Here is a 12500-nt window from a genome sequence, read left to right on the forward strand (position 1 = left end):
ACCCACCCGGGCCGGCGCCGAGCCGTCACGCACACAGGCCTTCACGGCCTCGGAGTGGTTCACCTTCTTGAAGCGCTTGAGGAAGTAGACTCGGCCTGAGGGGGGGGAGAGGAGAGAGGGGAGGGGAGAGGAGGGAGAGGAGAGAGGAGAGAGAGGAGAGAGGAGAGGGGAGAGAGAGGAGTGAGGAGAGAGGGAGGAAAGGGAGAGGGGAGAGGGGAGAGAGGAGAGAGGAGGGGAGGGGAGAGGGGAGAGGAGAGAGGAGAGAGAGGAGAGAGGAGAGGGGAGAGAGAGGAGTGAGGAGAGAGGGGAGAGAGGAGAGAGGGGAGAGAGGAAAGGGGGAGGAGAGGAGAGAGGAGAGGGGAGAGAGGAGAGAGGGAGGAGAGGGAGGGGAGAGGGAGGGGAGAGAGGGAGAGGAGAGGGAGAGGAGAGAGGGAGAGAGAGAGGAGAGGGAGAGGAGGAGAGGGAGAGGGAGGAGAGTGAGGAGAGGGAGGGGAGAGGAGAGGAGGAGAGAGGAGAGGGGAGAGGGGAGGAGAGGAGAGAGGAGAGAGGGGAGAGGAGAGAGGGGAGAGGAGAGAGGGGAGAGGAGAGAGGGGAGAGGAGAGGGGAGAGGAGAGAGGAGAGGAGAGAGGGGAGAGAGGGGAGAGGAGAGAGGAAGAGGAAGAGGGGGAGGGAGAGGGAGAGGGAGAGGAGGAGGAGGAGGAGGAGGAGAGAGGAGATGAGAGAAGAGGAGAAGAGAGGAGGGGGAGAGGAGGGGGAGAGGAGAGGAGGAGGAGAGGAGAGGAGAGAGGAGAGAGGAGAGGAGAGAGGAGGGAGGAGAGGAGAGAGGAGGGAGGAGAGAGAGAGGGGAAAGAGAGGAGGGGAGAGAGGAGAGGGGGAGAGGGGAGAGGGGAGAGAGAAGAGAGGAGAGAGGAGGAGGGAGGAGAGAGGAGAGGAGAGGGGAGAGGGGAGAGGAGGGGAGAGAGAGGAGAGGAGAGGGGAGAGAGGAGAGGAGGTGAGAGGAGAGAGGAGGAGAGAGACGAGAGGAGAGGGGAGAGGGGAGGAGAGGAGAGAGGAGGAGAGAGACGAGAGGAGAGGGGAGAGGAGAGAGGAGAGGAGAGGAGAGAGGAGAGAGGGAGAGAGGGGAGAGGGAGAGGAGGGGAGAGGAGAGAGGGGAGAGGGGAGAGGAGAGTGGGGAGAGAGGAGAGGGGAGAGAGGAGAGAGGGGAGGGGAGAGAGGGGAGGGGAGAGAGATTTTTTTGATTTTTGAAAAACACTTTATTTACATTTTTTCCATCGCAACGTTTTTCTACAAATAAAGTGTTTTAAAAATCAGGTTATTTAAAATAAAAGCAAACAAACAAAACATTAAAAACATTAAAAAAAGAAAACATGTTTTACCGAATAAAAAGTGGTGCAAACTCCAGCTCCTCCTCTACCACAGAACAAACAATATCTTTAAAACACCAGCGTTGTTTAAAAGAGTCTGGCTCTGATGTTACAGAGCCACACTGCCTTGGCCTCCTGCCCCTCTCTGTTTTCCACCGGGACTTCCTAGTTAAATAAATTGCCATTTTTGCTTCACCGGATAAAAAATTTAGGAGCTGCCACTTTTCTTTTTCTGTTTTTTTGTAGGCAGCTCCCATGATAAAAACCTTCTCTGTAAAAACCACATTAAAAAGACTAAAGACCACTGTTAAAAGAGCGAAGAAACTCAAAAGTCTCTTACACTCGTTAAAAACATGGTAAATAGTCTCCGGAGGTCACAGAAGGGGCACTGGCTCAGGACAGCGGGATTGATTACCGAAATAAAAGCGTTGGACGCGACAGCACTGTAAAATCCGCCACTGGAGGTCAGCGGTCCTTTTCTTCAGGGAGGCTTGTATAGGACCCCCACTGCGGGCCAGGGCCTCCATGCCCAAGTCTCTCTGACCACACAGTGGGCGGTCTGTTGCACAGTCTGGACCTGTTGATGCTCTTCACGAGGTTAAAATACAAAGTCTTCTTGTCTGCTTTGTTCAGTGTGCAGTTTTCTGGGTGGCTCGTTCTTAGCAGGGGCGGTGAGTCCCCCTAGCCCCGGGCTGAGGGAGATGTCTGGGAAGGGGTCTGCAGGGTCCGGCTCTGCTCTCTGCTGGCTGTAGTCGTTGAGGAGGCTCCTCTCCAACCCGGTCAGCCTCTGCCTCCACAGCTCCAGGAGCCTCCTCGCCACCAGTCGGAATGCATCCCCAGCAGGGAGCCCAGGGCCGGGGGGTCGCTCAGCGTCGGCCCCACTGCATCCACCAACTGCTGCAGGAAAGGGTCTTTGTTCGCAGCAGCGCCCGTTAGTCCAGGGGTGACGCTGCTGCTAATGTCCAGTCGTGCATTATAAATTAATGGTTCTCTCAACAACCAGAACAGAGAGTCAGACTGTGGGCACCTTCGTGCTTAAAAGGGCCCACGACTTAAAAACACCCTGATAAAAAGGAGGCAGCCCACTTAGTTTTAAAATGCTGGAGTCTATTAAAACAGAGCAGTATCCAGCCCTAGGTTGTCAGCACGTCTGAGGATGCAGCTGGCCACGCCTCGCCACACTAAAACCCTGGACTCGTTAAAAACTTCTGAACAAACTGTAATCTAAAAGTGGCCGTCCGGCTGGCCAGGTGGACGAGGCCCTGTCCCCCCTCCTCTCTGGCTAAAAAACAGCACTCCCTGTGGCACCCAGTGTAGACCTGTCCAACAGAAAACCACCATCTTCTTTTGTATGTTAGCTAAGAAGCCAGAGGGAGGGTCTAACACGGTCAACCTGTGCCACAGTTGGGATGCAATAAGATTGTTTAAAACCAGTACTCTACCTTAAAAGACATCTGGGGAGCAGCCACTTCCATTTGGAAAGTTTCCTCTATCTTCTCTGTGACGCCTCCCAGTTCTTCTGGACCATGCTCGGTTTCCCAGGTATATTCCTAAATATTTAAAACCGTCTTTTCCATATGAGCTTTTGTGGAAGAACCGAGGTCGCCACGCCACTCCGCCACAGCGAGGGCTTCGCTTTTCTTCCAGTTCACCCTCGCTGATGATGCCGTGCTAAAATCATGTACTATTTGATTTAAAAGGTTTACATCATTTTGATTCTTGATAAAAACAACAACGTCGTCGGCATATGCCGATAAAATCATTCCTTTACTAAAACCAGGTAAAACCAAACCATGTAGGCTAGAGCGTATTTTAATGAGGAGGGGCTCGAGGGAGAGTGCGTAGAGCATCCCGGACAGAGCACAGCCCTGCCGTTTACTCACTCTAAAAGGAGCACACAGCCTGCCGTTTATCTTCAGCACACTCTCAACATTACTGTACAACACCTTGATCTTAGCTATGAAACCAGCGCTGAACCCAAACTTCCCCAGAACTTTCCAGAGGAAGCCATGTTCAACGCGGTCAAAAGCCTTTTCCTGATCTAGAGAAATCAGACCAGTATCCATACCCAACGAGCTGGAGACCTCCAAACGTCCCGAATGAGGTGGACGTTGTCCACCATGGACCTGCCGGGCACACAGTAGGTCTGGTCCCGATGGAGGACCTGCTCCATAGCTCCCCTCAGCCTGGAGGCCAGGACCCTGGACAGAAGCTTATAATCCACACACAGCAGAGACACAGGCGCCAGTTACCGATGTCCTGCGGGTTTCTTTTGGCAGTAGCGTCAGCACTGCCCTCGACAGGACATCGGCATGGAACCAGAGGCCAGACTCTCGTTGAAGACGTCTAGGATGTCCCTTCCGAGGACATCCCAGTATTTTTTGTAAAATTCAGCGGGAGGCCGTCGATTCGGGCGCGCCTCCCTGCATTCCTGCAGGGCAGCTTTCAGCTCTTGGGGTTATGAGTCTGTCGAGCTCCTCATTAGTCTCCTCGGAGACCTGAGGCAGCTCCCCACAGAGCCCCTCCGTCGACTCTCCCTCCTCCCTATACTCAGTGGCATAAAGGGAGGAGTAAAACCCCACCGCCGCTTCCGGATCTGGCTTGGCTCCACAACCGACTGCCCTCGTCCGTCAGCAGTGAGTGGATCACTCGCCCTGCCCTCCTCTTCTCCAGGCCGAAGAAGAAGCTAGAGGAGTGTCCATCTCCGCGATGGTCTGGAATCGGGACCTGACCAGTGCGCCTTGCACTTTACTGAACAGGTCGGCGAGCCGCCTTTTACTTTGAGGACTTCAATATGTCCTCGATCTCCTGTGGACTCGCTTAAACTTTCTAGGTCCACTATCTCAGTCTCCAGGTCCTTCATAGATCTGGTGACGTCTCTAGTGACGTTGAAAGTGTGCTGCTGACAAAGGAGCTTAATTTCTACCTTACCACGGTCCCACCACTGCCTAAGATTATTAAAATCACTCTTCCTCAGCCTAAAATGCCCCAAAAATAAAACAACACCTCTCTAAAATTCCTATCGAAAGTTAAAACTGTATTAAAATGCCAATATGCGCTCCTAGGTAAAAATTCCTAATAAAAACATGACATAAAACCAAAGAGTGATCAGTAAAACCAGCCGAACAATGCTGCACATTTTAAAAATATTAAAATGGTGCTTAAAACATAAATACGGTCTAACCTGGCTGAGGAGATCCTTCCTCCCTAACGTGGGACCATGTGTACTGTCGGCAGTCCGGATGCATCCTTCTCCACACGTCCACCAGGCCATGAGAATGGACCAGCCTCCTCAGCACCTGCTGTGAAGCTGGATGTGGCTCTGTGTGGTTTCTGTCATTAAAATCATCCTCTGTGCAGTTAAAATCCCCCCCCAAGAATAAAAAATCCTCCGAGGCACAGTCATTTAAAACATCATTAACTTTGGATAAAAACAGCTGCCTCTCTGTCCCAGTTGTTGGAGCATAGATATTTATAAAACCACGTTAAAAAGGTCGAACCGTGCTTTCACAAAGAACAGCCTCCCCTCCACGATGTGTTTGACCTCCAGTGACCGAGGGCTGAAGGCCCTGGAGAAGAGGAAGCCCACTCCTCCGCTGAGGTTGGTGTTGTGGCTCAGGAGGACTTCCCCCCCCCACTCCCTCCTCCAGTCCGCCTCGTTGGTGCTGTCGCTGTGCGTCTCTTGTAAGAAGAGAACATCGTTGGCCTTCATCTTGTTAAATTCATAAATTGATGTTCTCTTCTTACTGTCCCTCGCTCCATTTACGTTTAAAACTCAGACTCTGAATGTGTTCATTAAAAGAAAAGAGTTTAAAAAACAAATAAAACTTAAAACCAACAAATCAAATAAAACACACATTGGAGCTCTCCACCTCCCCCTGCTGGATGCACTCCTTTACTTTGGGCAAAAACTTTTTGATCCTAAAAACCTCTTTGTCTAATTTTTTTCCCCTCATGTGGAAATGGCACGAGTGTACAAAGGCCACGAGGTCAGGGAAGTGATCCTTGACCTCTACTTTTTTTTTCCCTTTTGTTTTGTGCAGAAACAGCCTGATCTCATCATCTGTGTACAGCTTTTGCGTCTGACTATTTGTTAAAAACAGAGGAGAGTCGCTGTCCTCTGACCCCTCCTCGTCACTACTGTCCTCCACCGGCCCCGCCCCCTGACTCCTCCTCCTCACTTCCACCCTGCTGGCCTTGGCCTCGCTGCCAGCGCTCTGGCCACTCTTCTTTCTCTTTGAGGCTCCTTTCTGCCCCCCTGCTTCCTCCTCGTCCATCTCCACCTGCTCCGCCCCCTCCTCCCCTGCACCGTCCTCCTCCACCTCTTCGCCTCCCCCCACCTGTCCTACCCCTCAATGGGCTTCTCGCACCCTGTCCTCGTCTTTTTTTTCCTTTTCCTCCTCTTTCTCACTTTCCTCATTATTCTCCACCCCACTCCCCACTTCCACCTCTAAGCCCGTGCCACCATCACCACCACCACCACCAATATTATTTTTTGTTTTTAAAATCTTTTTGTTTTTTCCCTTCTTTTCTTGTTTTCTTTCCTCCTCCACTTCCCACCTCACCCCAGCCTCTACCCCACTGCTCTTGGCAGATCCCCCACATCCCCTCCATTTTTTGGTCCGCTTTTCCTTCTTTCCTTTCCTCTCACCGCTCCCGACTCCACCCACAGCCTGCCTTTCACTGCCCTGTCCAGCATCCCCACCCTCATCCCCACCCTCACCATTGCCACCATCACCCCTCACTCCTCCTCATTCATACCCACCACATGTGTGTCGGGTGCAGCAGCAGTGACGCCGCCCGCGCTCTCCGTTGGAATCGGCGGCACCGCCTGCGCCGCAGCGCCGCCCGCGCGGCGCCTCTCAGAGACGCCGCCGCGAGCCCGCAGCCGCGGCAGCGGCAGTCGCCTCACCTGCTGTTCCCCACTCTGGTGTAGCGCGGCGTGACGCGCGGACGGACCCGAGCCGCCCGGACCAGCTGGCGCGGGGTCGCCTCGCCGAGCAGGCCCTCGCGGTGTGCCCCTCCTCCCGCAATGAAAGCACTTCATCGCCCGATGAAGACGCGTGACGTTATAATTAACATCATCTACTCTGGCGCTGAAGCGCAGGTTTAACTCCGCGCTCCGGTCGTTGAGTATCATGTAAACCGATGTACGGTAACTCATGATATGCTTCATCGAGCTCTCCTTGAACCCCGATGAGATCTCTCTCGGGAGACCAGCTTTCCGTGCCGGGAGAGCTCTCTGCTGAGAAACTCATCGGAGATGAGCGGAGGGACGTTTGAAGCGAGGACTCTGGTGGACGGCTGGTCCAGCGGAAACACCTGTACAAACAAATCTCCCACCGAGACCCTCCTCTACGCGGCTCACCTTCCCACCTGATCCAGGAAGATCACGACCGAGCCGTTCATCTTGGCGGCGGACTTCACGCTGCTGAACCCGACTTTCTTCCGACTGCCCGAGCCAATTCCTCCACGCTGCACGAGGAGTCACCGCAATCTTCATACCGTGTCTCCTCGTGAGCAGCGGGGAATCGGGCAAACATTTCGCCTCGCCCGAGCCCGGTGAGGCACCGGCAGCGGGAAGACACCCAGAGAAAAACCCAACTAATCACCAAACAATTTAAACTACTGTGAAACCCAACTAATAAACCACATAAACTAAATACACACAACTATGAAAGAACAGAAAAGAGAGAAACACACAGACAACGCTCCGCAGCTCCCAAACACACACCCTGTCGCTCTGACGCTCAGCGTGAACTGAGACAGAGAGAGAGAGAGAGAGAGAGAGAGAGGAGAGAGGAGAGAGGGGAGAGGGGAGAGGAGAGAGGAGAGAGAGGAGAGAGGAGAGGAGAGAGGAGGGGAAAGATTGGAGAGGAGAGAGGGGAGAGAGAGAGAGAGACAGAGAGGAGAGAGAGAGGAGGGGAGAGAGAGAGAGAGGAGAGAGGGAGAGGAAAGTGGAGAGTGGAGAGAGTGGAGAGAGAGAGAGAAAGAGACAGAGAGAGGAGAGAGAGAGAGAGGAGAGAAGAGAGAGAGAGAGAGGGAGAGAGGAGAGGAGAGAGAGAGAGAGAGAGGAGGAGAGAGGAGAGGGAGAGGAGAGAGAGGGAGAGAGGAGAGAGGAGAGAGAGAGAGAGGGAGAGGAGAGAGGAGATAGGAGAGAAGAGAGAAAGAGAGAGAGAGAAGAGATTTTTTGATTTTTGAAAAACACTTTATTTATATTTTTTCCATTACAACATTTCTTTAAAAATAAAGTGTTTTAAAAAATCAAATTATTAAAATAAAAGCACACAAACAAAACAAAAAAAACATTAAAACAAAAGAAAAACATGTTTTACCTAATAAAAAGTGGCGCAAACTCCAGCTCCTCTTCCACCACAGAACAAACAATATCTTTAAAACACCAGCGTTGTTTAAAAGCATCCAGGTCTCCAATGTGTTTATAAAATCTGAACTCCAGCCAGAGTCTGGCTCTGATGTTACAGAGCCACACTGCCCTGGCTTCCTGCCCCTCTCTGTTTTCCACCCGGGACTTCCTAGTTAAATAAATGGCCATTTTGGCTTCGCCGGATAAAAAATTAAGGAGCTGCCACTTTTCTTTTTCCGTTTTTTTGTAGGCAGCTCCCATGATAAAAACCTTCTCTGTAAAAGCCACATTAAAAAGACTAAAAACCAATGTTAAAAGAGCGAAGAAACTCAAAAGTCTCTTACACTCGTTAAAAACATGGTAAATAGTCTCCCGGAGGTCACAGAAGGGGCACTGGCTCAGGACAGCGGGATTGATTACGAAATAAAAGCAATGGACGCGACAGCACCGTGTAAAATCCGACACTGAAGGTCAGCGGTCCTTTTCTTTAGAGGAGGCTTGTATAGGACCCCCCACTGCGGGCCAGGGCCTCCATGCCCAAGTCTCTCTGACCACACAGTGGGCGGTCTGTTGCACAGTCTGGACCTGTTGATACTCTTCACGAGGTTAAAATACAAAGTCTTCTTGTCTGCTTTGTTCAGTGTGCAGTTTTCTGGGTGGCTCGTTCTTAGCAGGGGCGGTGAGTCCCCTAGCCCCGGGCTGAGGGAGATGTCTGGGAAGGGTCTGCAGGGTCCGGCTCTGCTCTCTGCTGGCTGTAGTCGTTGAGGAGGCTCCTCTCAACCCGGTCAGCCTCTGCCTCCACAGCTCCAGGAGCCTCCTCGCCACCCAGTCGGAATGCATCCCCAGCAGGAGCCCAGGGCCGGGGTCGCTCAGCGTCGGCCCCACTGCATCCACCAACTGCTGCAGGAAAGGGACTTTGTACGCAGTAGCGGGCCTGTTAGACCAGGGGTGAGGCTGCAGCTAATGTCCAGTCGTGCATTACAAAACAATGGTTCTGCCAACAACCAGAACAGAGAGTCAGACTGTGGGCACCTCTCGTTCTTAATATGGGCCCACCAGTTAAAATCACCCTGATAAAATGGAGACAGCCCACTGAGTTTTAAAATGCTGGAGTCTATTAAAACAGAGCAGTATCCAGCCCCAGGTTGTCAGCACGTCTGAGGATGCAGCTGGCCACGTCTCGCCACACTAAAACCCCGGACTCGTTAAAACTTCTGAACAAACTGTAATCTAAAAGTGGCCGTCCGGCTGGCCAGGTGGACAAGGCCCTGTCCCTCCTCTCTCTGGCTAAAACAGCACCCCTGTGGCACCCAGTGTAGACCCTCCCAAAGAAATCCACCATCTTCTTTTGTATGTTGGCTAAGAAGCCAGAGGAGGGTCTAACACGGTCAACCTGTGCCACAGTTGGGATGCAATAAGATTGTTTAAAACCAGTACTCTACCTTAAAAGACATCTGGGAGCAGCCACTTCCACTTGGAAAGTTTCCCTCTATCTTCTCTGTGACGCCTCCCAGTTCTTCTGGACCATGCTCGGTTTCCCAGGTATATTCCTAAATATTTAAAACCGTCCTTTTCCATATGAGCTTTTGTGGAAGAACCGGGAGGCGCCACGCCACTCCCCACAGCGAGGGCTTCGCTTTTCCAGTTCACCCTCGCTGATGATGCCGTGCTAAAATCCTGTACTATTCGATTTAAAAGGTTTACATCATTTTGATTCTTGATAAAAACAACAACGTCGTCGGCATATGCCGATAAAATCATTCCCTTACTAAAACCAGGTAAACCAAACCATGTAGGCTAGAGCGTATTTTAATGAGGAGGGGTCGAGGAGAGTGCGTAGAGCATCCCGGACAGAGCACAGCCCTGCCGGACCCTCTACCCACTCTAAAAGGAGCACACAGCCTGCCGTTTATCTTCAGCACACTCTCAACATTACTGTACAACACCTTGATCTTAGCTATGAAACCAGCGCTGAACCCAAACTTCCCCAGAACTTTCCAGAGGAAGCCGTGTTCAACGCGGTCAAAAGCCTTTTCCTGATCTAGAGAAATCAGACCAGTATCCATACCCAACGAGCTGGAGACCTCCAAAACGTCCCGAATGAGGTGGACGTTGTCCACCATGGACCTGCCGGGCACACAGTAGGTCTGGTCCCGATGGAGGACCTGCTCCATAGCTCCCCTCAGCCTGGAGGCGAGGACCCTGGACAGAAGCTTGTAATCCACACACAGCAGAGACACAGGGCGCCAGTTACCGATGTCCTGCGGGTTTCCTTTTTGCGGCAGTAGCGTCAGCACTGCCCTCCGCAGGACATCGGCATGGAACCAGAGGCCAGACTCTCGTTGAAGACGTCTAGGATGTCCCTCCGAGGACATCCCAGTATTTCTTGTAGAATTCAGCGGGAGGCCGTCGATTCCGGGCGCGCCTCCTGCATTCCTGCAGGGCAGCTTTCAGCTCTTGGGGTTATGGGTCTGTCGAGCTCCTCATTAGTCTCCTCGAGACCTGAGGCAGCTCCCACAGAGCCCCTCCGCCGACTCTCCTCCTCCCTATACTCAGTGGCATAAAGGGAGGAGTAAAACCCACCGCCGCTTCCGGATCTGGCTTGGCTCCACAACCGACTGCCCTCGTCCGTCAGCAGTGAGTGGATCACTGCCCTGCCCACCCTCTTCTCCAGGCCGAAGAAGAAGCTAGAGGAGTGTCCATCTCCGCGATGGTCTGGAATCGACCTGACCAGTGCGCCTTGCACTTTTACTTGAACAGGTCGGCGAGCCGCTTTTTACTGAGGACTTCAATATGTCCTCGATCTCCTGTGGACTCGCTTAAACTTTCTAGGTCCACTATCTCAGTCTCCAGGTCCTTCATAGATCTGGTGACGTCTCTAGTGACGTTGAAAGTGTGCTGCTGACAAAGGAGCTTAATTTCCACCTTACCACGGTCCCACCACTGCCTAAGATTATTAAAATCACTCTTCCTCAGCCTAAAAATGCCCCTAAAATTAAACTACACCTCTAAAATTCCTATCGAAAGTTAAAACTGTATTAAAATGCCAATATGCGCTCCTGGGTAAAAAAATCCTAATAAAAACATGACATAAAACCAAAGAGTGATCAGTAAAACCAGCCGGAACAATGCTGCACATTTTAAAAATATTAAAATGGTGCTTAAAACATAAATACGGTCTAACCTGGCTGAGGAGATCCTTCCCTCCCTAACGTGGGACCATGTGTACTGTCGGCAGTCCGGATGCATCCTTCTCCACACGTCCACCAGGCCATGAGAATGGACCAGCCTCCTCAGCACCTGCTGTAGCTGGATGTGGCTCTGTGGTTTCTGTCATTAAAATCATCCTCTGTGCAGTTAAAATCCCCAAGAATAAAAATCCCCCGAGGCACAGTCATTTAAAACATCATTAACTTTGGATAAAAACAGCTGCCTCTCTGTCCCAGTTGTTGGAGCATAGATATTTATTAAAACCACGTTAAAAGGTCGAACCGTGCTTTCACAAAGAACAGCCTCCCCTCCACGATGTGTTTGACCTCCAGTGACCGAGGGCTGAAGGCCCTGGAGAAGAGGAAGCCCACTCCTCCGCTGAGGTTGGTGTTGTGGCTCAGAAGGACTTCCCACTCCCTCCTCCAGTCCGCCTCGTTGGTGCTGTCGCTGTGCGTCTCTTGTAAGAAGAGAACATCGTTGGCCTTCATCTTGTTAAATTCATAAATTGATGTTCTCTTCTTACTGTCCCTCGCTCCATTTACGTTTAAAACTCCGACTCTGAATGTGTTCATTAAAGAAAAGAGTTTAAAAAACAAATAAAACTTAAAACCAACAAATCAAATAAAACACACATTGGAGCTCTCCACCTCCCCCTGCTGGATGCACTCCTTCACTTTGGGTAAAAACTTTTTGATCCTAAAAACCTCTTGTCTGTCTAATTTTTTTCCTCATGTGGAAATGGCATGAGTACAAAGGCCACGAGGTCAGGAAGTGATCCTTGACCTCTACTTTCTTTTCCTTTTGTTTTGTGCAGAAACAGCTAATCTCATCAGCTGTGTACAGCTTTTGCGTCTGACTACTTGTTAAAACAGAGGAGAGTCGCTGTCCTCTGACCCTCCTCGTCACTACTGTCCTCCACCGGCCCCGCCCTGACTCCTCCTCCTCACTTCCACCCTGCTGGCCTTGGCCTCGCTGCCGCTCTGGCCACTCTTCTTCCTCTTTGAGGCTCCTTTCTGCTCCCTGCTTCCTCCTCGTCCATCTCCACCTGCTCCGCCCCTCCTCCCTGCACCGTCCTCCTCCACCTCTTCGCCTCCCCCCACCTGTCCTACCCCCTCAATGGGCTTCTCGCCACCCCTGTCCTCGTCTTTTTTTTTTTCCTTTCCTCCTCTTTCTCACTTTCCTCATTATTCTCCACCCCATTCCCCACTTCCACCTCTAAGCCCGTGCCACCATCACCACCACCACCATCACCACTATTATTTTTTGTTTTTTTAATCTTTTTTTGTTTTTTTCCCCCTTCTTTTTCTTGTTTTCTTTCCTCCTCCCCACTTCCCACCTCACCCCCAGCCTCTACCCCACTGCTCTTGGCAGATCCACCCACATCCCCTCCATTTGTTTGGTCCGCTTTTCCTTTTTCCTTTCCTCTCACCGCTCCCGACTCCACCCACAGCCTGCCTTTCACTGCCCTGTCCAGCCTCCCCACCTCATCCCCACCTCACCACCCTTGCCCGCATCACCCCATCACTCCTCCCTCATTCATACCCACCATGTGTGTCGGGTGC

General features: G+C 51.7%; 1 protein-coding gene across 1 annotated transcript in view; it reads right to left on the reverse strand.

Moving 5' to 3' along the window:
- hapln4 (hyaluronan and proteoglycan link protein 4) overlaps positions 1-12500 on the reverse strand; it is a 20717-nt gene that overhangs the window by 282 nt on the left and 7935 nt on the right. Inside the window, exon 7 of the mRNA XM_056413948.1 lies at positions 1-95. This exon is cut by the window's left edge and continues 282 nt beyond it. Coding sequence (XP_056269923.1) covers positions 1-95 — 95 coding nt within the window. The remainder of the gene's footprint in view (positions 96-12500) is intronic.

This window comes from Pseudoliparis swirei, chromosome 5, assembly GCF_029220125.1.
Source record: "Pseudoliparis swirei isolate HS2019 ecotype Mariana Trench chromosome 5, NWPU_hadal_v1, whole genome shotgun sequence".
In the NCBI taxonomy this organism is placed as follows: domain Eukaryota; kingdom Metazoa; phylum Chordata; class Actinopteri; order Perciformes; family Liparidae; genus Pseudoliparis; species Pseudoliparis swirei.